This window comes from Bison bison, unplaced genomic scaffold, assembly GCF_000754665.1.
Source record: "Bison bison bison isolate TAMUID 2011002044 unplaced genomic scaffold, Bison_UMD1.0 scf7180017864458, whole genome shotgun sequence".
Classification (NCBI taxonomy): domain Eukaryota; kingdom Metazoa; phylum Chordata; class Mammalia; order Artiodactyla; family Bovidae; genus Bison; species Bison bison.
The window spans coordinates 8,714,386-8,742,130 of record NW_011495020.1 but is presented as its reverse complement, the minus strand read 5'-3'; the positions used below and the strand labels follow the sequence as shown (position 1 = coordinate 8,742,130).

Sequence of the window (27,745 nt, the reverse complement as noted above, 5' to 3'; positions counted from 1 at the left end):
GCGCGGGAGCCGGGAGACCGCGCACGGGGCAGCGAATGAGGCGCGGCGGCTGTGGCCCAGGGCACCTCCCCCCGGCTTCTCGAACCCTGCCCCGTCCGACCCGAGCGGGGAGGATGGAAACACCAGCCGCGCTCTGAGCTCCTCAGGAAGAGAACACCTTTCCCGCCACACCACCCCGCGGTCCACGAGTCCATCTCCCAGAGCGGGCCGAGCGGAAGAGCGAGCGATGGCAGATAACCTGAGGAGACTGGTCTCCAACGAAGCTTTACGATCGTTGCAGGACAAGCTAGAGTCCTGGCTGAGGGAGTACAACGTGAGTCAGAGGGGAAGACCCCCGGGGTTCGCCCTCTCTCTAGTTCCTCGCACAACCCTCAGTGGGAGGTTCTTAGGACTGGCCTCCGGGTGACTGCTTTGCCAAGTCCCGCAGTTTTGATTCCTCTCTGGGACCCGCACCGAGGGAAGCGGGGAAATGCGATTCCTTTTTCTCCTTCTGACGCGAGGTGGCGCGGTCCGCGAAGCGCTGGACTGGTCGTAGCAGAGGAGAGCTCCTATTTTAGCGAGCGGTAGCCAAGGACGCTGGCGGTCCTAGCAACGGGAAAGCCCTGCGAGCAACCCAGGTCCGGTCTGGCTTGTCACTCTTCCTCCAGTCTCCTCTGCCTGCAGTCCACCCCCATACCCCGACTCGAATTATTATTATTTATTACATCCCTCTTCTTGCCTTTCCGCAAGTCTCCCACTCTGGAGATAAGATTTTTATAGAAATATACCCAGGAGTTAGTACCCAGAAGTCAATGAAACGGACACTAGTCAACCTTGCGAGTTTCACTTGTGCGCTGATGAGCATGGCAAGTAAGGCAGTTTCAACACCAGGGCAGATTTCAGAAAGCCTGTTGTGAAGGCATTTGTAAGCCAATATTCTGTCGTCAAACCCAATAGGGTTCTTCAAATCTCATTAATTCCTTCCATCCCCCACCCTACTCCAGCTCCCGTTCATCTCCGAGTCCAGATAGTAGAACTCCAATGCAGAATTTGCTTCGGTTGGTCTGTCTTAAAAAGAAGAGTTCTATGCTGTAGCTCAGCTGGTAAAAAAAATCCATCTGCAATGCAAGAGACTTCGGTTTGATTCCTGGATCAGGAAGATCCCCTGGAGAAGGGCATGGCAACCCACTCTAGTATTCTTGTCTGGAGAATCCCCATGGACAGAGGAGCCTGGAGGGCTACAATCCATCGGGTCTCAAAGAGTCAGACATGACTTAGCGACTGAACAATAACAAAAAAAAGGAGAGTCCTATTCTCACATAGCAAGTAGAACAATGCAGGAAAAAGAGCTGGGGACCCAGAATCAGCTCCACCCCGCCAGCTTTTAGGTCTGACTTTGCAGAGAACTGGCTGGCTGAATCATTGGGGCTTCCCTGGTGGCTCAGCGGTAAAGAATCCACCTGCCAGTGTAGGAGATGCTGGTTCATTCCCTGGGTCTGCAAGATCCCCTGGAGAAGGAAATGGCAACCCACACCAGTATTCTTTCTTGCCCGGAAAATCCCATGGACAGAGAAGCCGGGTGGCTTAGTGACTAAACAACAACAACCAACAACAACAAAAACTGAATCATTTGGGGCAAATTATTTAACCTCTAGGTCTCAGTACCTCCTCAGCTAACTGGGAGACTGGAATTGATCATGGGTGAAGGTGCTTTTTGGATCTCAATTTTTTGAGTCTAGATTAGCTTGTTTCTGAAATCCTACCAGGAAAATGCAACTGCCTGCCATCATGAGTCCCTGGACTTTCCTATCCACCTTGTAACCAGGCTCCTGGGAGGAGGGGAGCTCAAAGCACTATGGCTTTCTCCTTAGCCTTCTTTTCTAGTGTTTACCCCATTTGCCCACATTTAAAGTACCAATATTGATTATTCCTTCTCCATCAGAATTGCAGGAAAATTGAAATTCACCATTAGCACAAAGCCTTGGGTTCCCCCCACCACCTACCTTTAAAAGTGGCTACTTGTTACCTAATCTCAGAAGGATGAGAATAACAAATCCTAATACATGTATTTTCCCTTCTTAAAGCTACTTCTTATACAATTTTTCTTGCCCTGTGGCCTAAATTAACTTGAACCATTAAAAAGTGTATTCAGTTTGTCACTAGACAATGTTGAACACAAATGACACTGGTAGTGGCTGGACCAAATTAAATGATTGTTTTAGAAACGACCTGTAAGTTCTGAGAAATGCCACAGTTTATTGTACTTTCTCTTCTCACTAACAGTGGTGCACCCCATTCTTCTGTTCTCACCGAAACCATTTATATTTAGATTGTGGCTCTCCCCATCTCCAATACACACATATAATTAGTAGAGACTGCACTCTTAGAGATCAGTGCCTTTCCACATTTTGTGGCCATTCCTTGGGCATCATCATTTCTCTTCAACTTTCTGGCATCTCTATTGCATTTGGCTGTCGACACCTGCATTTTTCTAAGACTCTATTTGTCTCCTTGTCTTACCCACACCTCTCTTATAGTTGTTCTTCAAGGGCAGACTTTAGAAACCTTCTCTTCCACCTCCATTCCTGTTTCATCTCTTACCCCTATGCTGATGAATATCATATCTATACTCAGGTCCTTTTCTCATCTGAGCTCTCACTTCTCCAAATGTCCATTGGACATTTTCAGTTGTGCTTTTGTCATTGCAAAGTCAAATCAGTGTGTGACTGACCATAGCTTCTCCCATGCCACAAACACTGACTTCTTTCCTTTAGTTACAGTCTTTATCATGACATACTCCACTACTTTCTCACCAGCAGAATCTGTTGGTACTAGCTTCTAAGCTTGTGCAGAACCTGAGCATGTTCCACACCGTCCCTGCCTCTGCTGCCACGCTTGTACACCTTTGGTCATCTTTTATTTGGGTGACTTAAAAAAAAATAACCCAAAGTAATTCTTCTAAATACCAAGTCAGATTAAGTTACTCCTATGGCAAAACTCTCCAAACTTCATATCTCAGAAAAAAAGTTCCTGCAATGGCCATCAGGCTCCTGTACAACTGTGCTCCTTTAAACTCTGTGATGTTATCTCTTACCCTGTCCCTTGCTCAACCACTCCAGCAATACTAGACTCCTTGCTCTTTGTAGAGTAGAACTGTCTGAAAGAACTTTCCATGATGATGGACGCATTCTATATATATCTTTATATCATCACTGTCCAACATGGTGGCCAATAAGCATTTGAAATTCAATGAGTGCAAACTGAGGAACTGAAGTTTTAACTTCATTGAAGTCTAGTTTGAATTCAACTAGTCACATATGACCAGTGGCGACTGTATTGGACTGAGCAGCCACCCTCACCCCTGGAACCACTGTGCCCCTTCTCTGCTTTATTTCTTCCATAATATCTACCCCTTCTAATTTTTACTGATTTACTCTTTTATTTTGTTGATTAGTCTTCCTTCCCTCCCCTCCCCCAACACACCCTAAAAGGTAAGCTTCAGACGGCAGAGATTTCTGTTTCATTCCACTTTTGGCCCCTGCTAAGTCACTTCAGTTGTGTCCAACTCTGTGTGACCCCATAGACAGAAGCTCATCAGGCTCCCGAGTCCCTGGGATTCTACAGGCAAGAACACTGGAGTGGTTTGCCATTTCCTCTCCAATGCATGAAAGTGAAAAGTGAAAGGGAAGTCGCTCAGTTGTGTCTGACTCTTAGCGACCCCATGGACTTCGGCCTTCCAGGCTCCTCGGTCCATGGGATTTTCCAGGCAAGAGTACTGGAGTGGGGTGCCATTGCCTTCTCCATTTGGCCCCTAGTAGTTGCTCAATAAATCATGACTGGCTGAATGCCACCACCTTTCTCCCAGACACCCAGTTCCTTGGACTCATTTCTGACAAACCTCATATTCAGTGTAAAATTAGAAATGATCCCTGTGCGTGCCTTGTGTGTTCAGATGCTTCAGTCGTGTTCAACTCTTTGTGACCCTATGGACCATAGCCCACTAGGCTCCTCTGTCCATGGGGTTCTCCAGGCAAGACTATTGAAGTGGATTGCCATGCCCTCCTCCAGGGGATCTTCCTGACGCAGAGACCGAACGGGAATCTCCTGCATCTCCTGCATTGCTGACAGATTCTTTACCCCTGAGCCAGCAGGGAAGCCCAGAAATGATCCCCAAACATCTTTAATTAAACTTTTCTTAAAATTGAAACCAGAAGCCAGGATTAACGATCAGGAGCACAAGTGAGAGGGTGCAAGCGTTCTGAACAGTGTGTGTGTGTGGTGGGTGGTGGGGGTGTGGCGCTTAAAGAAAGATGATGAGAAAATCTCTTTACAGCACCTACCAACATTTAGGTTACATTGAGACTTATTCAACATCTTGTCATCTACAGTTTGAGTTTCAGTCAATTGCTAAGGGTTTTCCTGTGATACTGCAATGTTATTTTATTAGTTCCAAAGACTTTGGCCTTGAATCCTTAAGATGAAGAGTACTCATTGTAGCAAATTATATTTATTAAAATATTGGTTGTAGAGAACTATGTTTTTTCCTTAAAAGCTTCAAATTATGTGTGCTGTGGAAGGTTGACTTTTCTGACTGTGACCACATTAGTTGATTTCTGATAAACTCAAGCAAAAGAAAAGACCGTGTATATTCCTCTAGAATTAGGAACATGGTTAAAGTTATTCCTTTGGGAAAAGTTATTTTCAAGTGAAATAGATAAATAACTTGAACAGATTAATTCTAAAACACAATGCAGAATTTTGATTGTTTTCCAAACTAGCCATCATTTGGATTAACAATTAGATGCTATTTAGTTTTTCTTCTTAATTTCTCTAATATAATTTCCTTCTTTATCCATTCCTATCCCCTCTGCCTTTATCCGGCCATCACCACCGTCTCATACACAGTCTGTTTCCTTGATTCCTACGTTGTCAGAAACAGTAAGTTCTTTTAAAATATAATTTTCTGCCCTGAAGCCTTTGTTTTTTATCTTTTGGCTTGTTTTTAACCTTACAACATCTACCAATCTTCTGGGCCTTTGGCAAAACTGTTTCTTGCTTGATTTTATTTTTTTAAGTTATATTTATCTTAACTTCAGGAAGAAATATTTTCCAACCCACTCCCCTCCCAGAGAAGCAAATCCTAAAAACAACAGCAAACAGCACCACCTCATTTTCTTTTCGTTATTAAAGAGATGCTGAATTATTGCATTACTTGGTCTTTAAAGCCTGGACTCCATTGGAGACTCAGGGACGGGTTGTGGTAAACACATGAATTGCAGAGTTAGTTTTCCTCCTTTGTGGTTATTGAGAATGTTAGTGGAACAGCCAAAGAGAATTCCTTCTTGTTCAACCAATAACTGAGCCAAGTATTAAGAGTTTAAGAATTAATTGAACAAATGGTTACTTAGCTCCTGGTATGTATAAAGGTTTGGGTGAGATACTCTATATTCACACTTTTTCTGCAGTGTACATTTATTCCTCAGACAATTTTTTTTTTTTTTTTACAATATGTCTGTCTATGCTAGGTTCTGGGAATAGAAATGTCAGCTGCATCTTGGTAATGAAATTCTAGCTGGAGAAGAGGACAAGGGAGAGAGGAAAGGATGTGTGCAAGAAGCTGGGAAGCATGAAAAAGCTAGCATATCTCGGGGGACTGGGAATACTTCCAGGCAGGGAGTGGACATGAGATAAGGCCAAGGAGATGGGGTGGTGGGGGCCAGGGGACGGGTGCCTTGGTGGTGTGTTATGGAGTTCGGACTTTATCCTGAGGGCAGTGGGGGGAAACTAAAAGTATTATATAGAGAGGTAATGCTTCTCTTGCATTACCCTTCCCTTGTGCTATAGAATTCTGTACTAACAAGTGTAAACAACATATTAAATATCAGCACATAAAAACGAGCTCTTAAAGAAGTGTCCTCTGTTTGTTTTAGAATAATCTCTGTGATTGAAATAGAGCCTGTTTTTATGCCAAAACATGCCTGATTCTAAATACAAAAGTGAAAGGTTGCTACTGCGAGCTGTGTGTTACGCCAGGATTCGTGACCTCTGGAAGAGAGGATTTTGATCCAGGGTCAGAGACGAGACTTGATTACTTGGAGCCTTTTGTGTAGCAGTTTTAATGAAGTATAGCAGAGATAGGGAAAGCTTCTAACATAGACATCAGAAGGGAACAGAAAGAGTGCCAAGGCATTTTATGTCTGTTAGCTAGCTTCTAATCAGATAAAGAAACACCTCAAGGCTGAGGGAGTTTCACCAGGCCCCTCTCCCACAATAAGCATTTTTGAGATAGGATGGCCAAGGTGGGCCACCCCCAGCCATAAAACAATTAGTATGAGTACTGGTTTGCTGAGCCATTATCAGCCCAAGGTTTGAGAAAAGATAGAAAAGGTTGGTCTTAGGCAGAACCCGTTTCCTCAACACAGAAGGAAAAAAAGTCTGCCACTTGCAGTTTACTTCCTCCTGCCGCCTGGGGACCTCTACCCTCCCTACCTGTTACCCTCTCAAAAGGTGGTTGTCATTGCTATGGTGTCTTCAAACAGATTCCCTAACCCCCCTTCACTCCTCCCCTTCTACATTCTTGAGGGTTCAACTAGTTATTAAATTTATAGAGAACACTTTTCTTCCCTTCAGGACCTTTATCTCCTTCAGTTCAGTCGCTCAGTTGTGTCTGACTCTTTGCGACCCCATGGACCACAGCACGTCAGGCTTGCCTGTCCATCACCAACTCCCGGAGCTTGCTCAAACTCATTGAGTCGGTGATGTCATCCAACCATCTCATCTTCTGTTGTCCCCTTCTCCGCCCGCCTTTAGTCTTTCCCAGCATCAGGGTCTTTTCAAATGAGTCATATCTTCGCATCAGGTGGCCAAAGTATTGGAGTTTCAGCTTCAACATCGGTCCTTCCAATGAATATTCAGGACTGATTTCCTTTAGGATGGACTGGTTTGATCTTGCAGTCCAGGGGACTCTCAAGAGTTTTCTCCAACACCACAGTTCAAAAGCATTAATTCTTTGGTGCTCAGCTTTATAGTCCAACTCTCACATCTGTGCATGACTACTGGAAAAACGATAGCTCTGACTAGACAGACCTTTGTTGGCAAAGTGATGTCTCTGTTTTTTAGTATGCTGTCTAGGTTGATCATAGCTTTTCTTCCAAGGAGCAAGTGTCTCTTAATTTCATGGCTGCAGCCACCATCTGCAGTGATGGTGCATTACTTGGTCTTTAAAACCTGGACTCCATTGGAGACTCAGGGACGGGTTGTGGTAAACACATGAATTGCAGAGTTAGTTTTCCTCCTTTGTGGTTATTGAGAATGTTAGTGGAACAGCCAAAGAGAATTCCTTCTTGTTCAACCAATAACTGAGCCAAGTATTAAGAGTTTAAGAATTAATTGAACAAATGGTTACTTAGCTCCTGGTATGTATAAAGGTTTGGGTGAGATACTCTATATTCACACTTTTTCTGCAGTGTACGTTTATTCCTCAGACAATTTTTTTTTACAATATGTCTTGTCTATGCTAGGTTCTGGGAATAGAAATGTCAGCTGCATCTTAGTAATGAAATTCTAGCTGGAGAAGAGGACAAGGGAGAGAGGAAAGGATGTGTGCAAGAAGCTGGGAAGCATGAAAAAGCTAGCATATCTCGGGGGACTGGGAATACTTCCAGGCAGGGAGTGGACATGAGATAAGGCCAAGGAGATGGGGTGGTGGGGGCCAGGGGACGGGTGCATTACTGGCCAGTAATGAATAAATGCCAAACCTTAGTGTCTTGACAGAACAGAGATTTCTTTCCCATTCATGCAAAGTCTGATGGTAGCTCTTGTCTGTCACTGGCTCAGTTTCAGGTACCCTCCATCAGATGGAGCAGCTGCCTCATTACCGGACCCTGAAGGTTCTGTAAGGGGAATAGAGGGAATGGAGAACTTGCCCTGCTCCTACATCATACACAGCCCTTGCACTCATTGTCCCTTGGGCAGATTTAGTTGTGTGGCTGCTGTCTAACTATAAGGGAGCCTGAGAAATGTGGAAAAGCACGTGGAATATTTAATGGGTACCACTCCTTCTGCCACAGTTACTAAATTCATGGCTACAAAATAATTGACAAATAGTTAAGGAAGACTATTTTCTTTTTAACAAAGAGTCTACCAACTTTTAAATTTGATTCTCCTTATTTTTCATCTTGGACAAACTGGTTAATGTAAACATCACCATTGTTTAATATTAAAGGAGAAGAAGTAACAAAAATAAGTCCAGTAGGAATATTAATTATGGATCAAGACACCAAAATCCAGTGTGTGCATGCTCAGTTGCTTCAGTCATGTCTGACTCTTTGAGACCCCATGGACTATAGCCTGCCAGACTCCTCTGTCCATAGTATTTTCCTGGCAAGAATACTGGAATGGGTTGCCATGCTTGCCTCCAAAATCCAGTGGGAAAGCCTAAATAGAAGCTGTTCCTAAATCGTTGAGGTATAATTCTCCTCTTTCTTATATCTAAAATTCAGAAAAAAATAGATATGCAACACAAGCAACAAAGGTTAACTGTATAGCACGGGAAACTATAGTCAATATTTTGTAATAACCTATAATGGAAAGTAATCTGAAAAATAATATAAACAATGTATATGTATAACTGAGTTACCTTGCTGTGCACCTGAAACACTGTAAGTCAACTGTACTTCAATAAAATATATATATTAAGGAAAAAATAAAATTCAGGATCGCAGTTTAAAAACTTTGTTGTGGAGGCAGTGAGTGTGTGGCAGGGTCAGCCTCAATGATGTAGAACAGAGGGTTGATTTCAAAATAGAGCCGCTTGAAAGGCTGCCCACAAATGGGCACCTTTCTAGAAGCAGTTATAGCCTGTTATAACCAGCATTTTTACTTTTACTTTGCAGAGGACTTCATTTAAAAGACTTTTTTAAGGTATAGTTGATGTATAGTGTTACATAAGTTTCAGGTATATAATATAGTGATTCACAATTTTTGAAGGCTATGCTCTATTTATAATTATTGAATATTGGCTATATTCCCCATGCTGTACATAATATCCTTGTAGCTTATTTATTTATTTTTGATTTTTTTTAATTGGAGGATAATTGCTTTACAATATTGTGTTGGTTTCTGCCATACATCAACATGAGTCAGTCACAGGTATACATATGTCCCCTTTCCCATCTCTGTCCCCATCTGGCACTGTTGGTGGGAATGTAAATTGATACAGGCACCATGGAGAACAATATGGAGATTCCTTTAAAAACTAGGAATAGAACTGCCATATGACCCAACAATCCCACCACTGGGCATATACCCTGAGAAAACCATAATTGAAACAGATGCATGTACCCCAGTGCTTGTTGCGGTACAATGTCTATTTTATTCATAGTAGTTTACTCATAGTAGTACCTCTTAATCCCTTAAAACGAGTGTTTAAACAGTTATTGAAAGCCCTTAAACCACTCTTTGTGCATTATTGCCTTTAAGCTTTATAAGAACCTATGAAATAGCAGGCTTTATTTTCTGTATTTTACACATCTGTATTTTATTCATCTGTATTAGATAAGAAACTGTGCAAAAGGATTTATCACAGTATCCTTTAAAATATGAAAGTTACAATCATTTAATAATGATTTGCCTGATATTTTTATTTTTTAATACTCTTCTTTAAAAAAAAGTCATTTTACATAGAACAAGAATGCCATTTCCAAACACGCCAATTAGCGAATACGTACAGGAACAAGGAAAAGAGATTATCATTAGGAAGGATGTGGAGTCTAATCCGTGGATTTGCCCTCCAAATCCCAAGAGGGCAGCTTGCTTGCCCAAGGCCACTCCACTTTAGAACTTGGTTTTGAACCTAGCTCTTTTGCTTGTCAAGTCCATTCTGTTATCTCCTACAGAAGGAGGGAAGGACATTCCACTGACTTGCAGTGTCTGTTTCCTGCCATCCTTCCCCCATCCACCCTCTAAAAATACATACCCCAGTCAGTGGTGGCAGTGGGGAGATTGGAATGGGGAAGGAAGATAGAAATTAGGGCTTTGCTTTCCATATGTGAATTTCCAGGGTCAGCTGCAAAGACCTGAGAAATGCCACCCCTCAGACTAGACTCCACATCCTTCCTAATATGATCATCTTTTTCCCTTGCTCCTGTACATAATCGCTAATTGGCGTGTTTGGAAATGGCATTCTTTTTCTATAACGCATATATATGGAATTTAGAAAGATGGTAACAATAACCCTGTGTACGAGACAGCAAAAGAGACACTGATGTATAGAACAGTCTTATGTACTCTGTGGGAGAGGGAGAGGGTGGGAAGATTTGGGAGAATGGCATTGAAACATGTAAAATATCGTATGAAATGAGATGCCAGTCCAGGTTCGATGCACGATACTGGATGCTTGGGGCTAGTGCACTGGGACGACCCAGAGGGATGGTATGGGGAGGGAGGAGGGAGGAGGGTTCAGGATGGGGAACACATGTATACCTGTGGCGGATTCATTTTGATATTTGGCAAAACTAATACAATTATGTAAAGTTTAAAAATAAAATAAAATTAAAAAAAAAGAAGAGTATTAAAAAATAAAAATATCAGGCTGCAAGAACACTGGAGTGAGTTGCAATTTCCTTCTCCAGTGCATGAATGTGAAAAGTGAAAGTGAAGTCGCTCAGTCGTGTCCGACTCTTCGAGACCCCATGGACGGCAGCCTACCAGGCTCCTCCGTCCATGGGATTTTCCAGGCGAGAGTACTGGAGTGGGGTGCCATCGCCTTCTCCAAAAATATCAGGCAAATCATTATTAAATGATTGTAACTTTCATATTTTAAAGGATACTATGATAAATCCTTTTGCACAGTTTCTTATCTAATACAGATGAAGCATATTTTGTGTATATGAATGTAAAGTTTCTCTAAGTGGAAATAACTATATTTTGTACTAAAATTGATAGATTTGAATAGCTTTTCAAATTGAAATTTGCAAGTTGATTAAAAATATTTAGTGGTATGTTTTATTATTAATATTTGTGGAGAATGAGATGGTTGGATGGCATCACCGATTCAATGGACATGGGTTTGGGTAGACTCCAGGAGTTGGTGATGGACAGGGAGGCCTGGCGTGCTGTGGTTCATGGGGTCGCAAAGAGTCGGACACGACTGAGCGAGTGAACAGAACTGAACTGGGGTGAAAATTTTCTCTCTTTCCAATATTGTGTAGGTGATTCAAGTTAAGAATAGAATAGTATGATGAGAGAGCCATTTCAACACAGGCTGTGATGACTGGGGTCTCGTGAGAAATGTTAATAAGGTCAAGGCTGTTCAGAAGTATAGGAATTGAAAGGGATCAAAGGATTCTGTATCTCTCCTTCCCCACACTGCAAAACTTCTTGAAAGACTAATCTGTCTTCACTGTCTTTGCTTCTTTAACTCCCATTTGTTCCTCAACCTGGAATGATCTGGAACAACATCAAGTATCCTTTCCCCAAAACATTCTGCTGTAACTGCTCCACCTAATGGTCAGGTCAAGTCTAATCTCTCTCTCTCTCTCTTTTTTTTTTTTTTTCCATAGTCCTTATCTCCTTGATTTCTCTGCAGCAATTGACACATCTTATCCACTTTTATTGGACTTCTCCTGTAGCTCAGATAGTAAAGAATCTACCTGCAATGCAGGAGACCTGGATTTGACCCCTGGGTCAGGAAGATTCCCTGGAGAAGGGAATGGCAACCCACTCCAGCAGTATTCTTGCCTGGAGAATTTCATGGACAAGAAGCCTGGTGGGTTATAGTCCATGGGGTCGAAAAGAGTCAAACATACTGACACTTTCATCCAATTTTATGGCTTTAGCTACTTTCCAGATGTTGATGACTCCAAGATTTATCTCCAGCCTGGGCCTTTCTCCAGAGCTCCCGACCTGAATGGCTGGCCACCTGCCTTCCAGACAGCTCCATGTGGATGGCCAGATCCTCTGAGTCAACATGAAGCAAACAGGATGAGTTTCCCTCCCTCCGGTCTTGTTGCTTCTCTACTTGTGGCCTCTGATTAGGCAACAGCATCACAATCTCCCCTGTGGCCCAAGTCAGAAACCTGGTCTCCTCTGTCTCCATCACACCTTGTAAATGGGTTCATCAAGCCCTGAGGAGTTCACCTTTTAAAAGTCTCAAATATCTCCCACCTTTCCCCTTTAGCTGCAGTTGCTCTTATTCAAACTCCAATCATATCTTACATATGTGGGGAAACTAACTTCTGGCCTATGGTTAAGGCAGATCTCACATGAGCTTTGTAGCAATAATGCCTACAGCTGCAGGAGAGTAAGGGAGGAGACATACTGACAAAGCAGCTGCTTGCTGTGCAGAGAATTCTTTCCCTCACAACTCACAGTATTTTTGCAGCCATCATGCTTACAAAAGGAGGCTAGTAGCCTATCTCCAATACATAGGGTTTTTTTTCCCTTCAAAAGAACATTTTTCAAAAAAAAAAAAAAATGTTAGTAATGCTGGTGGTTATATTCTGGAATATGACACTCCTTTCTGTTACTTCTAGCTTTCCTATCTTCACAAAGCCACTAGAATAAATCTGAAGTTTCCTTGTTTAAGTTCTGCTGGGGCCCAGCCCCGGCTGATCCAGGGAGTTCGAAGCGGGGACGGCATTGGCGAGGATCAGGATACAATAGCTTCAATTAGGTATTAATTAGAGATATAAAGAGTAATAGAATGAGGATAGCTCAGCAGGAAAATTCAGTGGAGAAAAGAGGCTGAGTAGCTTGGTTTACGCGAGAAACCAATAAAACTTCAAGACAAGAAGCTTGCACCACTTACGTAGGCCGCAGGCGTCCTTCCGTTCTCCCGAAGGAGAGAAGACACTGAGACCTCCCCGGTCGGATCTTAGAAGCCCAGGCATAATTAGTAAGCATGGTGGGTTCTGCACTCCAGATGGAGACTCAGCCAGAGTTGAGAGAGAGAGAGACATGGGAAGACCAGTCTTTCGAGGAACTGATCCCAATTCTTTATTTTCCATGGTCTACTTTTATGCACTGAGATGTTATGCAAAAGTCATGCAGGGTCAGCAGTCCTGACTTTTATCAAAGTCAGGTGCTTCATACAAATGTATACAGAGGTCTTAGGGGTGTTACATCATCTTCTGGCCAGGGGGCCTGCTGACAATTTATGACCCTCTCCTTGTGACAGCGGTCAGTCAACCAGGACACTTATTTCTCCAGGGGTGATTATTCTTAAAACAGACGCCACCCAAATAAAGTTAAATGCCTATAGGGTGAGGGTGTAGTGGGTTTTAATTAAGGAAAGAATTTACTTAGCCTAAGGTCTAACGTGATTTATATCAAAGGTTAATACTTATTTCTTCTATATATTCATTAATGTGTATAAGGGCAGGAGATGTGGAGACTTAGCAACAAACATTGGCTCAACAAATGAAAAACCCTTCACCAATACAATTTCTAATCAGCCCATTATATTTATACTAATGGTTTTCTAACTTTTCTAAGGAACCTATTTTTAGAAGGTTTAAAGCATCTTGTGCCTCTCACAGTTGGGAGGGTGTGAGCAATCACATGTGGCCGGACAAGCCTGTCAGGCAGGCTAGAGAACCTTCAGAGGAGTTTGTAGGTTAAAACACTCTTGTCATGCCCAGGAATTATTATTAACTGGAGCTCTAAGTTAGCTCCTTCTCTGAAAGAGGTGGTGGGGGACAGCCCCCGGTAAAGTCAGAGGTGTAGGTGAGAGCACAAAGTAGTAAAGTAGGCAGACTTTGGTTATGGGGGTAGATGCTCGAGGATTTCCAGGGGGACTCCTGAGGCTCAATCCCGCCTTTGCGTATGTCGAGCCTCCTTCCTCATGAGCTTTGCCATGGGCGGAGTGCCTCACGCTGGCCCCCAGCAAAGTTCCACACCAGCAACATGGCATATTCCTACTGATTTCCTACCTTTCTCTATGCCTGCCTCCAATCCAGTTTTTATACAACTCTTCATGGGATTGTTTTGGGGCTCCTCATTGCCCAAATCAGTGATTTTCAACGCAGCCAAAGCCCTATTCCCTGGGATAGTATTGTTAAAACTTACGCACAAAGTTAATGCATTTTACTTTACAACATAGCACACGTACCCCCTTTGTTGTTGTTCAGTCGCTCATTTGTGTCTGACTCTTTGCATCCCCATAGACTGCAGCATGCTGGGCTTCCCTGTCCTTCACCATCTCCTGAACTTGCTTAACTCTTGTCCATTGAGTCAGTGATGCCACCCAGCCATCTCATTCTCTGTCATCCTCTTCTCCTCCTGCCTTCAATCTTCCCCAGCATCAGGATCTTTCCCAATGAGTTGGCTCTTTGAGTCAGGTGGCTAAAGTATTGGAGCTTCAGCTTCAGCATCAGTCCTTCCAATGAATATTCAGGGTTGATTTCCTTTAGGATGGACTGGTTTGATCTCCTTGTAGTCCGAGGACTCTCAAGTCTTCTCCAACACCATACCCTCAACACCATATACCCCCTTATACTTATATAAATGAAGTAAAGTTTTCATAAATAATTCTTATTAGTAATGGTGATGTAACTGTTTTTTCTTTCATTAAATTTTTTTAGAAGGAGCTACTGTTGTTGTTCAGTCACTAAGTCATGTCCAACTCTTTGCATGGACTGCAGCACGCCAGACTCCTCTGTCCATAGAATTCTCCAGGCAAGAATACTGGAGTGGGTAGCCATTCCGTTCCCCAGTAGATCTTCCTGATCCAGGGATTGAACCCGGGTCTCCTGCATTGCAGGCAGTTTCTTGACCATCTGAGCCACCAGGAAAGCCCAGACTCCTTAAACCGTCTGGAAAGACCATTCTCCCTCACATACCTCTTACCTCTTCCCAAACCACCTGACTTCCTCCTCAGGTAATGCTAGGATCAGTGGGACTTTGGCCAACACAGATGTGATTCCAGAGGTGGGAAGGAGTATTGTCACCTCCACAGCTCTCAGAATCTCTCAGCTAGATGCTTACAACTGCCTACCTCCTTCCCAGATGCACTCTCTAATCCAATTATCTGGTCTGCTTCTGCCACAGTCATTTTTGTGAAATCAAAGTGAACCCTCCACTTGCCTCATTAAACTTTTCAGTGATTGGATAGAGCCCAGAGCTCTTCATGTGACAAAGTCCTGTTTTACTTAGTCTCTGGACCTTGTATTCTCCTCTCCCATACAATATGCCTTGTGGCTTCTTGCCTTGATAATAATATTTGCTCTTCCTCTGCTCAAAGTGTCTTAACCTCCCACCCATCACCCGGTACCAGAGTATATTTTACTTCTTCTACACCTCACTATCTTCTTAGAGCACTTAGTAAACTCTAAGGGAATTATTTATCCCCTGTGTGTTTCCTACTCTCTATCCTGCTTCCCCAGCTGTTGAGTTCATTGACAGCAGGTAACTTTTTATTTTTTAATGTAGTTTTGTTCCCTGAGCTGCCAGCCCAAGGCTTAGGAATTAAAAGAATTCAAGGATTTATAAGTGAATGAGATTTGGAATTAGGAGACAGTACAATTTAGTTCATGGACTTCTCAGATGGCACTAGTAGTAAAGAATCTACCTACTAATGCAGGAGATGAAAGAGACTAGAGTTTGATCCCTGGGTTGGGAAGATCCCCTGGAGGAGGGCTTGGCAACCCACTCCAGTGTTCTTGCCCTAAGAATCCCGTGGACAAAGGAGCCTGGTGGGCTATAGTCCATAGGGTCGCAAAGAGTCAGACATGACTGAAGCGACTGAGCACGCACGCGAGCACGTAATTAGTTCATATCTTTGCTCTGTTTATCTTGTGGGGAGTAACTGTTTGGTAGAGTACTGTGACAATGGCAGGTTGAGTGTCTTGTGCAATGCATTGTGTTAGAAACGGGCAACGTGTTATGACACGTCTTGGGATCAGAAGCAGTCTGACACGGTATATTCTCTATGTTAGTGGTGTGTGCAAACTCATTCAATAAACATTGGACCCCTACAGTGTGCCGGGCACTGGTCAAGGCACAGAAACCTATAGTAATAATACTATAATAATACTAATTATTATATACCTTCTCTACTCTGTACCTATGCTAGCTGGTGAGATCATCCACCTTCTAAATTCCAGTGAACGGAAGAGCATTTTAAAAATGTCTTCTCTAAGGGAATAAGCTAATAAGTGGAGAACTGGATCTGAACTAGGGTCTGCCCTATTACTCAGTCCGTTGCTCCCTTCAGTTCTGTGCAGCATCTTACAGGTGCTACATCTTACAGGGGCTACATCTTGAAGGTGCAGAAAGTGCATTATTTTGATTTGATTCTCTTAACACTCTGCAAGCCATAATCTTCATTTTCCAGGTTGGGATATGGGCTCATAGAGGCTAAGCAACCTGTGCAGAATTACACAGAACAGTGGCAGGTAGCAGAGCTGAGATACTCAGGTCTGCTTGACTCCCAAGCCTATTCTCTGTCCACTTAGCACATGGCATGATCCAGTCAGAGGGCAAAAGGCTGTAACTGGGGAAATGAAGTTCACTGTGGTAAGTGCAGGAATGAAATAGCAAGGGCAAGGAGTTGCTGGTTCAACAAGGAAGGAATGGAGAAAGCTGACCAGACTGTGGGTCCCGTATGTCCTGATCATGCCCATATTATGATAGTCACTCAGTCACTCATTCATCAAATCTTTGGGGCCTTTGATTTGCCATGGATACTAGTGATTGATGAGAAAGACAAAGTCTTTAAAAAAGAAAACTCATAGTCAAAATCGAACCAAAACAGCTCATAGACTTTTTAGGAGAAGGGGATAGAAGAATGAGATATTTTGATTGTGTCCATTTCTTCTTATAAGTGTTACAATAGAGCTAGTCCCAGGTACTGTTAACCAGGCATGGAAAGTTAACCAGCATCTCCCTCTCAGTTACGAGTCCCTTCCATCCCGACTGCTTACCCGGCCTGCAGAGTGCCCGCAGAATCTGTCCTGCCAACCTCTCTGACCACCTATCCTCTGCCACATGCACTTACCTCTGGTTCAAGGTCGCCAGATTCCTTCCTGCCATTGGGCCTCTGCCTTGGTGTTCCCACAGCCTGGCCTGCTCTTTCTCTGGTGCTCTGAATCTGAGACTTAGCTCCAGTGACTCCTCCTCAGAGAGGCTTCCCTGGCTGCCCTCCTAACTCACTTTTTGTCACATAATCCAATCCTCCCCCTCCTCCTTCTGGCACTAATCATGATCCAAATGTCAGTATAGTTTAGTAGTCAAGAGCATGAAGTCTGGAAGCAGGTCTCAGTTCTGACATCATACTAGCTAAGTCCCCCTGGGCATATTACTTAACCTCTCTGGGTCTCAGTTTTCTCATCTAAAAATGGCAATGATGACAATAGTCCTCCTAATCTTCTACAGTACCTATGGTGTGGATTTTCTGAGTTTACCTACATAAAGCATGGACAGTGCCTGGCACTTAGCTGCTGCTGCTGCTAAGTCGCTTCAGTCGTGTCCGACTCTGTGCGGCCCCATAGACGGCAGCCCATCAGGCTCCACCGTCCCTGGGATTCTCCAGGCAAGAACACTGGAGCAGGTTGCCATTTCCTTCTCCAATGCCTGAAAGTGAAAAGTGAAAGTGAAGTCAGTCAGTTGTGTCCGGCTCTTAGCAACCCCATGGACTGCAGCCTACCAGGCTCCTCCGTCCCTGGGATTTTCCAGGCGAGAGTACTGGAGTGGGGTGCAAGTGTGTTTTGTGAGCACACAGCAGTCTCTGCCCTGGGAGCATACCAGTGTCAGCTGGCCCTTGTGTAAAGGGATACATATGTCCATAAAGTGACACGTATGTCCACCGTGCAGTGGGTCCCAGAAGGATGAAATTGAACTGATGTCTGCCATTCTGGCTTTGCAGGCAAACTCATGTGATCAAAATCTAAATCACTGCCTTGAACTCATTGAACAAGTTGCCAAAGTGCAGGGACAACTCTTTGGGATCCTCACTATAGCAGCCCAAGAAGGTGAGAACAGCCCGTGCGTCTCCCTCTGGTTCTCCCCTCTTTGCCTTCTTTTCCTTTTCCCTTCCCTTTGCTCTGTGCCTGGGTGGATGTGGTTGGCTTTCTCTCGCTCACCTGGTCTGTGGATTCTTCCAGGAGGACATTATGATGGTGTGGAAACAATCAAATCACGCCTTTTGCCTTGGCTGGAGGCCTCCTTTACAGCTGCTTCCCTGGGAAAACCTGTGGACAGCAAGGTCCCTTCTTTACAGGTAGGGATACTAAAGGATCATCCTCAGTATTCAGCACCTGATCAGGCTCTGGGAACTCAAACATACATAAGATAAGGCTTTTTACCTAGTGAGGGTCTCAGTTCTAGTTAGGGAACTGAGACATGGGTTGGAAAGGTGAGTTTCTATTATCGTAGTATGTAGCATAATGGATTGAGTTTTCTCTTAAGACAGATCAGCATTAAAATCTCAGCCTTGCCTACTTCCTGGTGGTATGGCTTCAGTCAACTCAAGGAGCCTCTGCTTCCTCAGCTATGAAAAGGGTCTGGTGATAGTCTGTATTTGGGACATTGATGCACCCACTGTAGGCATTAAATAGTAACTTTAAAATGACAAGTTATCTCAAAAATATACAAGCAACTCCTGCAGCTCAATTCCAGAAAAATAAACGACCCAATCAAAAAATGGGCCAAAGAAATAAACAGACATTTCTCCAAAGAAGACATACAGATGGCTAACAAACACATGAAAAGATGCTCAACATCACTCATTATCAGAGAAATGCAAATCAAAACCACAATGAGGTACCATTTCACGCCAATCAGAATGGCTGTGATCCAAAAGTCTACAAGCAATAAATGCTGGAGAGGTTGTGGAGAAAAGGGAACCCTCTTACACTGTTGGTGGGAATGCAAACTAGTACAGCCACTATGGAGAGCAGTGTGGAGGTTCCTTAAAAAACTGGAAATAGAACTGCCATACGACCCAGCAATCCCACTGCTGGGCATACACACTGAGGAAACCAGAATTGAAAGAGACACATGTACCCCAATGTTTATTGCAGCACTATTTACAATAGCCAGGACATGGAAGCAACCCAGATGTCCATCAACAGACGAATGGATAAGAAAGCTGTGGTACATATACACAATGGAATATTACTCAGCCATTAAAAAGAATACATTTGAATCAGTTCTAATGAGGTGGATGAAACTGGAGCCTATTATACAGAGTGAAGTAAGCCAGAAAGAAAAACACCAATATGGTATACTAATACATATATATGGAATTTAGAAAGATGGTAACGATAACCCTATATGCAAGACAGCAAAAGAGACACAGATGTATAGAACAGTCCTTTGGACTCTGTGGGAGAAGGCGAGAGTGGGATGATTTAAGAGAATAGCACTGAAACATGGATATTATCATATGTGAAACAGACCGCCAGTCCAGGTTCGTTGCATGAGACAGGGTGCTCAGGGCTGGTGCACTGGGACAACCCAGAGGGATGGGATGGGGAGGGATGAGGAACACATGTACACCCATGGCTGATTCATGTCAATGTATGGCAAAACCACTACAATATTGTAAAGTAAGTAGCCTCCAATTAAAATAAATAAATTAAAAAAAAAAAAGACAAGTTAGTCACCCTGACAGGGTATCATGGGGGAGGGGAGGGGAGTCATAAGAGAAAGGGATCATTAAAAGGGGGGGCAGCTCAGTATTCTGAAAAAGTAAAATTAAATGAATTACCTAATTGGAAACTTCCCAGATAAGAAAACTCAATCCTGGTAGACTGATCAAGAGAGTGTCATCATTGTGACTGATATATTGGTGGTTTCCACGCAGCAGTGGTAGTGTTTTAATAGTTGAGGACCAGACTGAAAAGAGAACACATACTTTGCTCAAAGCAGAGGCCCCCAACCTCCAGGATCTAATGCCTGATGATCTGAGGTGGAATTGATGTAATAATAATAGAAATAAAGTGCACGATAAATGTAATGCACTTGAATCATCCTGAAACCATCCCCCACCCCAGGGTCCGTGGGAAAATTGTCTTCCATGAAACTGGTCACTGGAGCCAAAAAGGTTGGGGACCACTGGTAAGGCACGGGTATCACTATGTCTGGATAAGCAAAACATTGGTAACCTTGATTTTCAATGTTTTTTGGATTCGTATAAATTTCTTTCAAAAGATGAACAAGATCAGGCTGTGTTCTAAGACCATATCTGTGTTCTATGACCTGTTCTAAGACCAGGCTGCGTTCTAAGACCACCATAGCTGTGTTCTAAGCAAGAGGGCCTTATGAGGTAGTGGGTGAAGGATTCCTGCTTAGAGATCACTTGACAGAATCCTTGTCCACCTTCTTAGGTCCTAGGTAGATTGTCCAACCTATTAGGTCTCAGTTTCCTCAGTTGCTAAATGGGAACAATGCTTTTGCTTACCTAATAGGGTCATTGTTAGTTAAACGTGATAAGCATGGGAAAAAACTTCCATGTAGGAAGTGCTCTGTAGATGTCAGTTTTCATTAAAGAAAGTTTTTATATGGGGAAAAAAAAAAGTCTCTTAGATTTTTACCCCCTGTAGATGTTATTCTGGGTATAAAGATGTAGAATGTTTTGATGTCTTTTTAAAAAATCTGAGGTATCACTTACCTGCAGTGAAAACCATAGGTTGATGAATTTTGACAAATGGATATATCCTTGTAACTTACATCCCTATTGAGATACAAAACATTTCCATTCCTTCAGCTCATTCCCTTGTGCCACTTCCCAGTTCCCTCCCTCCGCCCTTAGGGCAATCACCCTTTGGATTTTTATCACTCTAGGTTCATTATGCCTGCACGGAAAATTCACAAAAATGAAACAATACATTACATGCCCTTTTGGCTTGACTTCTTTTGTCCAGCGTAATGTTTTTGCTGTCCATGTGGCTTCATGTTTTCAGACTCTGTTTTTATTTTTTATTTTTTTATCATTCCAGGACACATTCGATAAGGACAGACATAAGGAGTCTGGTACTCGAGACATACAACAATTAGATGCTGATTTGAGTGCAGCTCGTAATCAACTCAACCAGGTTCAAGACGAGTAAGAGGAATGCAAGTTATCTTCTTTCAAAAAGAATTGCTTATTCTTAATATTTAAGTTTAAAAGGAAAATATTGGCTCATGTAAAATGTAGATATTTGCAAATACGTAACATGATGTGTGTGTGTATGAGTTGGGAGTCAGTGTCTTTGAATTTGGGGATGGGATTTCTTTGTTATGATCCCTAAGACTCTGGTTCCCTTGGCTCCATTCCTGAGGTTCCTCCTTCTTCATAGGCCCACTATCAGTCCATATTTATAAAAAAGAAAGATTGTAACATGCAATTCTACCTTTGGGAAGGAAAATAAGAAAAGATGCAGATAGGAAAAGAGTGAAAGATCAGGTAAAGAGAAAAAATAAGAGAAAGAGAGAAAAAGTAAAATGAAGCAGTCTGCATCTGTCTGTCATTTAAGGTCTATGTATTCCTGACTAAGAAGCATTCAAAATTTTGGAATACTTTTGAGATACAAAAGTGTAATTTGAAAAAGTTAAGTACTGTCAGGCAATAATGGACCTCAGATGTATGCTATGTGCAAAGCCAGGGCAGCAAGCTCAAGTAATCACTGCAATGAAAATTGCAGACTTTGGGTTTGTACTTGAGGGAGACAGACAAATGTGATGCAACTGCTTTCAACTTGTCTAACAAAAATCCTTCATAAGGTGTTTCTCCCACGGCAGCATTGCTCCATGGCTGACCAGCAGAGGGCAGCAAAGGATTCTTTTGTCACTTGTTAGGGCTGGACGCAGGAGCCTGGTAGGGTGCAGTCCGTGGGGTCGCTAAGAGTTGGACACGACTAAACGACTTCACTTTCACTTTTCACTTTAATGCATTGGAGAAGGAAATGGCAACCCACTCCAGTATTCTTGCCTGGAGAATCCCATGGACAGAGGAGTGGGCGGGCTACAGTTCATGGGGTTGCAAAGAGTCTGACCGACTGAGCGACTACCATACTACACGGCGCTTACAGTGAAATACCATATGGTATTCTGCCTTGTTCTCTGCTGAGATTTCCTTCTAAGAAAACATCTCTATTGATCGATTGATTTAGTTTTGCCCAATTATAAAAGTTATACACATTTCCTTCTCAAGATGCATATAATAAAAGTACAAAGGTGAAAATCAACTATTAGTTTATGCCTATTAACATTTTTCCAAGAAGGAAATGGCACCCCACTCCAGTACTCTTGCCTGGAAAGTCCCATGGATGGAGGAGCCTGGTAGACTGCATTTCATGGGGTCGCTAATAGTCAGGTACGACTGAGCGACTTCACTTTCACTTTTCACTTTCATGCACCGGAGAAGGAAATGGCAACCCACTCCAGTGTTCTTGCCTGGAGAATCCCAGGCACGGGGGAGCCTGGTGGGCTTCTGTCTATGGGGTCGCACAGAGTCGGACACAACTGACGCGACTTAGCAGCAGTAGCAGCAGCAAAGAGGAGCCTTAACCCTGCCACTTCTTTTCTGGTTTATCATAGTTCTTTTTGTGTAAATCTTCAGTTAATTCCAAGTTCGGACTTCTGTTAGGGGCTGTGTTTGCCCTTTCAAGGGGTCTCACTGTCCTCCTCCTTCCTTAGATGGCTGTCTAGGGGTGGAGGGATGCTTTTGCACTCTCCTAGTGCTGGAGGAGAGGGGCTTTGGGTCTTGTACTTCCCTCTGGCTTCTTGCTGCCTTGGTTCTGCCTGGGCACTAGAGTCTTGTGCTGATGGATGCTGAGTTGTGGCTTGTTGGTTAGGTTTCCTGGGGCATTCAATGGCTTCTGCTGCTGCCTCTGGTTATGAGGCAAATCTTTGTGACCTTTCTGGTTCTTGACTTCAGGCAGCACCCATAGGAAGCAGGAATTCCTACCTCCTTCTCTTGTCACCATAGCTGTGTAGTTACCCATAAGAGGTATTATGGACCAAAAGCTATGACTGCTTGGATTTTTTTTTTTTAAAGCGTTTATTTGGAAATAATGTCAAATACAGAAAATTTACAAGAATAGTACTAAAAACACCCATGTACCCTTTCATAGGCCTTTTGCCCTGTTTACTTTATCATTTGTACTTATACTCTACCTGTGTGTACACTCCCCTCCCCCATTTGAAAGTTGCACACAGTAAAGTGCTTGTTTTTTTCCCTAAATTTCCTACTTTTGTTTTGGTTTAACCCATTTGTGGTTCATATTCTATTTCTTAAGGCATCAGAAATGATGGAGGCTGTTCACCCAGGTTTAATGGTAGCCAGCTCTCTCCTCCACTACTCTGTTTCCTTGTCTCTAAATCCAGGATGCTATCTACTGTGGAATGAAGGGCCCATCTAAGGAGGTTCCCAGGTCTAACCTTGCAGAGTCCAGTTTGTGTGTGACTCAGTTCCAAAGGAGCCAATTCCAATAGAATGGGGACAGGTCTGTCCAGGTTTGATGAGCCGTAGACAAGGGAAGGAAATGGCAATCCACTCCAGTGTTCTTGCCTTGAGAATCCCAGGGACAAGGGAGCCTGGTGGGCTGCTGTCTATGGGGTCGCACAGAGTCGGACACAACTGAAGCAACTTAGCAGCAGCAGCAGAAGACAAGGGAAGACCACTATATTTTATGCTGGGACTCTGGTTAGAAACCTCACCTGTTCTCATTTCCTGTGTCCAATCTATTGGAGGATCCAGTGGAATCTACCTCCTAAACATCTCCTGCACATGGTCCTTTCTATACTGCTACTGCTGCTCTCAGTCAAACCTCTGTAAGCTCTCACCTCAGTTGCCTTCCAACTGGCTCCCCGGGTCTGTTCTTGCTCTACTACCATCCATTTTCCACACAGGAAATAGAAATATATTTTTATTATAGCAAGTAACTCCCCCACATCCAGCTTAAAGCCTCTTAGCCACCCCTTTTTGTACTTAGAAAAAAAATTCTAAATTCCTTCTTGGAGCTCTCCCAGCCCTGTGTGATCTGACCCTACCTCTCGCTCCACCCTCATCTCATGCCAGGCTCCCCTCATCCAGTCTTCCCTCTGCAGGAAAATTGTCCTTGATTAGTGGTGGAAGTCAGAGGCAGGAGGGAGGAACACATGAGATACTTGGTAGTTGAGTGTAATTGTGGAATACTTTCTTTATAGGTAGGCAAATAAATTTTTTATATTTAGTAACTCCAGGAAAATTAAGTCAAATACAATGCTACAGTGCAAAATAATAAGAATAGGTATTAATGTATTACAGAAAAATGGGGATTTTATAGAGAGAAGCAACCTGGGGATTTACTGTAATTAGAGAAGATGAATTAGGAGGATGAGATGAAGAGATTGAACAAGTTTCTTTGAACTTTACATTCTAATATCAGTAATTATTATGTAGTCTTGTAGGGGTAGTAGCACTGAAATTTCTTTGTGTTTGACATTGAGGAAAGATGCTAGCACGTTTTTGCATACCAGTGTGACATATTATTTTTAATATCATCTGATTGAATGCAGATGTATTATAATTTGTTCTTGTTTATGTTGAATTTATAGCATATGGCAAAAGTTCCCAAGAGAAACTATGCCTTGATTTAAAAAGTCTGCCAGTTTTGGAAAGTCTGTCTTTAGTTACTGATTTCTCTTACAGTATGGCTGAGACTGAAAAGACTCTTGAAGAACCCAAGAACAGATCTGCCATATCCCTTTTGGCTGCAGAGGAGGAAATAAATCAGCTAAAAAAGCAGTAAGAAAAAAAAAATGACAGGATTATTGCAGGCTGCTAATTAATCTTTGAATTTAGCTTTTTTGGTGCTCCATGACAATACAAAAGAATCTGTCCACAAAGAGGAGAGGCAGCAATATTTTTATTAATATTTTATATACTTTTCTTATTACAAAAGCAGTCAGTTCAGTTCAGTTCAGTCTCTCAGTCATGTCCAACTCTTTGTGACCTCATGGACTGCAGCATGCCAGGCCTCTCTGTCCATCACCAACTCCTGGAGCTTACTCAAACTCATGTCCATTGAGTCAGTGATGCTATCCAACTATCTCATCCTCTGTTGTCCCCTTTTCCTCCCGCCTTAAATCTTTCCCAGCATCAGTGTCTTTTCAAATGAGTTAGTTCTTTGCATCAGATGGCCAAAGTATTGGAGCTTCAGCTTCAGCATCAGTCCTTCCAATGACTATTCAGGACTGATTTCCTTTAGGATTGACTGGTTTGATCTCTTTGCAGTCCAAGGGACTCTCAAGAGTTTTCTCCAACACCACAGTTCAGAAGCATCAGTTCTTTGGTGCTCAGCTTTCTTTATAGTCCAACTCTCACATCCATACATGACCAGTGGAAAAACCTTAGCTTTGACTAGATGGACCTTTGTTGGCAGTGTCTCTGCTTTTTAATATGCTGTCTAGGTTGGTCATAGCTTTTCTTCCAAGGAGCAAGTGTCTTTTAATTTCATGGCTGCAGTCACCATCTGCAGTGATTTTGGAGCCCAGGAAAATAAAATCTGTCACTGTTTTCCATTGTTTCCCCATCTACTTGCCTATCTACTATAGAAAATCTTCAAAGCATAGCAGAAAGGAACCAAAAACCTCTCATAATTCCAGAGCCAGTTCACTGTCACCATTGGCTATTTCTTCCAATTAGTTCATTAAAAATAAAGACAACAAAATATAAGTATACAGTTGTGGACCCATTTTTTCATTTAATATTTTTTTCTATTACCAAGAAAAAATAAAGCAGAGCTTAGTTTTAAATAGATCCATCATATTTCCTTATTTATTTCCCTAATATTAAATATTTACTTTGATGCCAATTTTCAACATTAGAAATAATTTTTGTGGCAAATCTTAGTTTAAATTTCAGATTGTTAGTCTCTAAAGATAAATTTCTAGAAGGGGAAAATAAACAGTGATCCTTTAAGGTTATACTTTTTAAAATCTTAACTTTGATTTTTTTCCCCCAAAAGAGCAGTTGTAGTAAAATACATATATACACATTTCTACTGTCTTCATACATGTTCCAATTGTTCTGATTTCTTAAGGAACATCCATAAATTTTAGCTTGGAGCATGTCTTTGTTTTCCACTTCTAACTCCCCTCTCATCATCGTTTCAATCTCTTATTTTTCTAGCTGATAAAGCTTCTCAAATTCTTTATCTCCTATTACTCAGCAATTCCTATAGCACCTACTCTGTTCTTCACTGTTTCTAGGGCAGCGTTTAATTCTGCTACTGCATTTTCAGTTCTTCTGTATCCTCTTTAATCTTGCCCCTTCCCTTTTCTTCTAACACCATTGTCATTTTCATCACACCATGTTCTCTTCTTATGACTTTTTCTCCCTGGGTATGATGGTCACTCTTTGTATGTAATGAGGATGCCCATTTTATTTCTAAAGCTTTGCTCCTTTCTGTAGTACATTATTTTTATAGGTCCACACATCTGCTTAGTGCTGTGGATGTTATTCAATTTCCAGTGAAGTTTCTCCCACACCTAGCCCCCCACATTCTGAAGCACTAGTAAGAATAGATCATGTCTTGACCAGCTTCAGGAGTAGGTTTTGGAGGTCACTTGCTTCCAGAGTTTAGTGCAGTGAAGCCATCCAATATAGAGTAGGATGACTCTGCTTTGCCTCTGCAAGGATTTCATGACTCTGCCCACAGCTTTGGCTAGAAGATTTGCACATCTATCTTTTCTTCAGGAGCTTTCCCATGCAAGCTGCAGACACGGTGTGGTTCCCTGACCCTGGCAATTCTGTTAATTTGTTCTTGTTCCTATTTCCATGAGTTTTCCAAGGCAGTAATGGCACACTAAATAGAGTAGCCTCATTAAGTATGCCAATTGCAGTTTATCACCTTTCCTCCGTCTCTACCTCTCTCTCTCTTCTTTCAAACCTTTGTTTCTGTTTAGGCTTAAATCTCTTCAAGCCCAGGAAGAATCTCGCCACAGAAACTCAGATCGTAGGAGATCAGAGAAGCGGGGCTCCGAGCGTAGGAGAGTGGAGCTGCGGGGCTCAGAGCAGCGGGTCTCTGACCTGGACAGGAGGAGCGCAAACCAGCGGAACGCAGAAGCTGTGTGCGATTATGAGAAACAGCTCCGAACACTGAAGGACGAGATAGCGGTTCTGTCTGCTGAAAAATCTGTACTCCAAGGAAGGTCTGACAAACTTTCACAGATCTTTTCACTTAAGCCCCTTTTTGCCAAGTTAGTGATCAAAGCCTGGCTCAGTAAAGGAAAAAAACAAAAGTAAAATGATATCCTGAACCCAAACCCCAACAGTATGGAAAATTTTGAACTGTAGAGGGCTGGTTTCTCTAACTGCTCCCTTCCAGAGAAAATACCTCCTGGATTTACAATACTTGGGCACTAATTAATTTTGGACTGACATCGAAGCTTATGGAATGGAACTGAGATGTGCAAAGGAAAGTTTGTGGCTTGAAACCAGATTTGAGTGCCTATAATGCAAAAGGCAGTACTCCTGTTGAAACACTTGATGGCTGTGTTGAAACACTGTTCATGATAGGAGGATCCTGTTCTCTGAGTCCTAGGAGTCCTCTCTCCAGAGATAACCCACCATCACTTTACTGCCAGGCATTTCCTTTTTACATCTCGCTTTGTCAGGTGTGGTGGGTAGGTAAGGGAATGTGAAATTGCCTCTACTGATGGACAAGATGTTAAGAAAGGTCATTCAGTGTTAAGTATGTTTCTCTGCCTTTTCTTGTGCTCTTTAACACTTCCCTCTTCCCGGCCAGCCCCACAGTGTGCCCAGATTCAGGCTAACATCAAAGCCACGCCTACCCCA

General features: G+C 42.7%; 1 protein-coding gene across 3 annotated transcripts in view; it reads left to right on the top strand.

The window, feature by feature from the left end:
• The window catches only part of SPATA18 (spermatogenesis associated 18), a 45,762-nt gene continuing 18,017 nt past the window's right edge, over positions 1 to 27,745 (top strand). Inside the window, exons 1-6 of one of the 3 annotated variants that reach the window (XM_010859711.1) lie at positions 1 to 313; positions 17,843 to 17,948; positions 18,081 to 18,196; positions 20,919 to 21,025; positions 24,596 to 24,691; positions 26,854 to 27,099. In XM_010859711.1, coding sequence (XP_010858013.1) covers positions 227 to 313; positions 17,843 to 17,948; positions 18,081 to 18,196; positions 20,919 to 21,025; positions 24,596 to 24,691; positions 26,854 to 27,099 — 758 coding nt within the window. In that variant the 5' untranslated portion in view covers positions 1 to 226. The remainder of the gene's footprint in view (positions 314 to 17,842; positions 17,949 to 18,080; positions 18,197 to 20,918; positions 21,026 to 24,595; positions 24,692 to 26,853; positions 27,100 to 27,745) is intronic. The other 2 variants (XM_010859712.1, XM_010859713.1) reach the window with 2 other exon arrangements.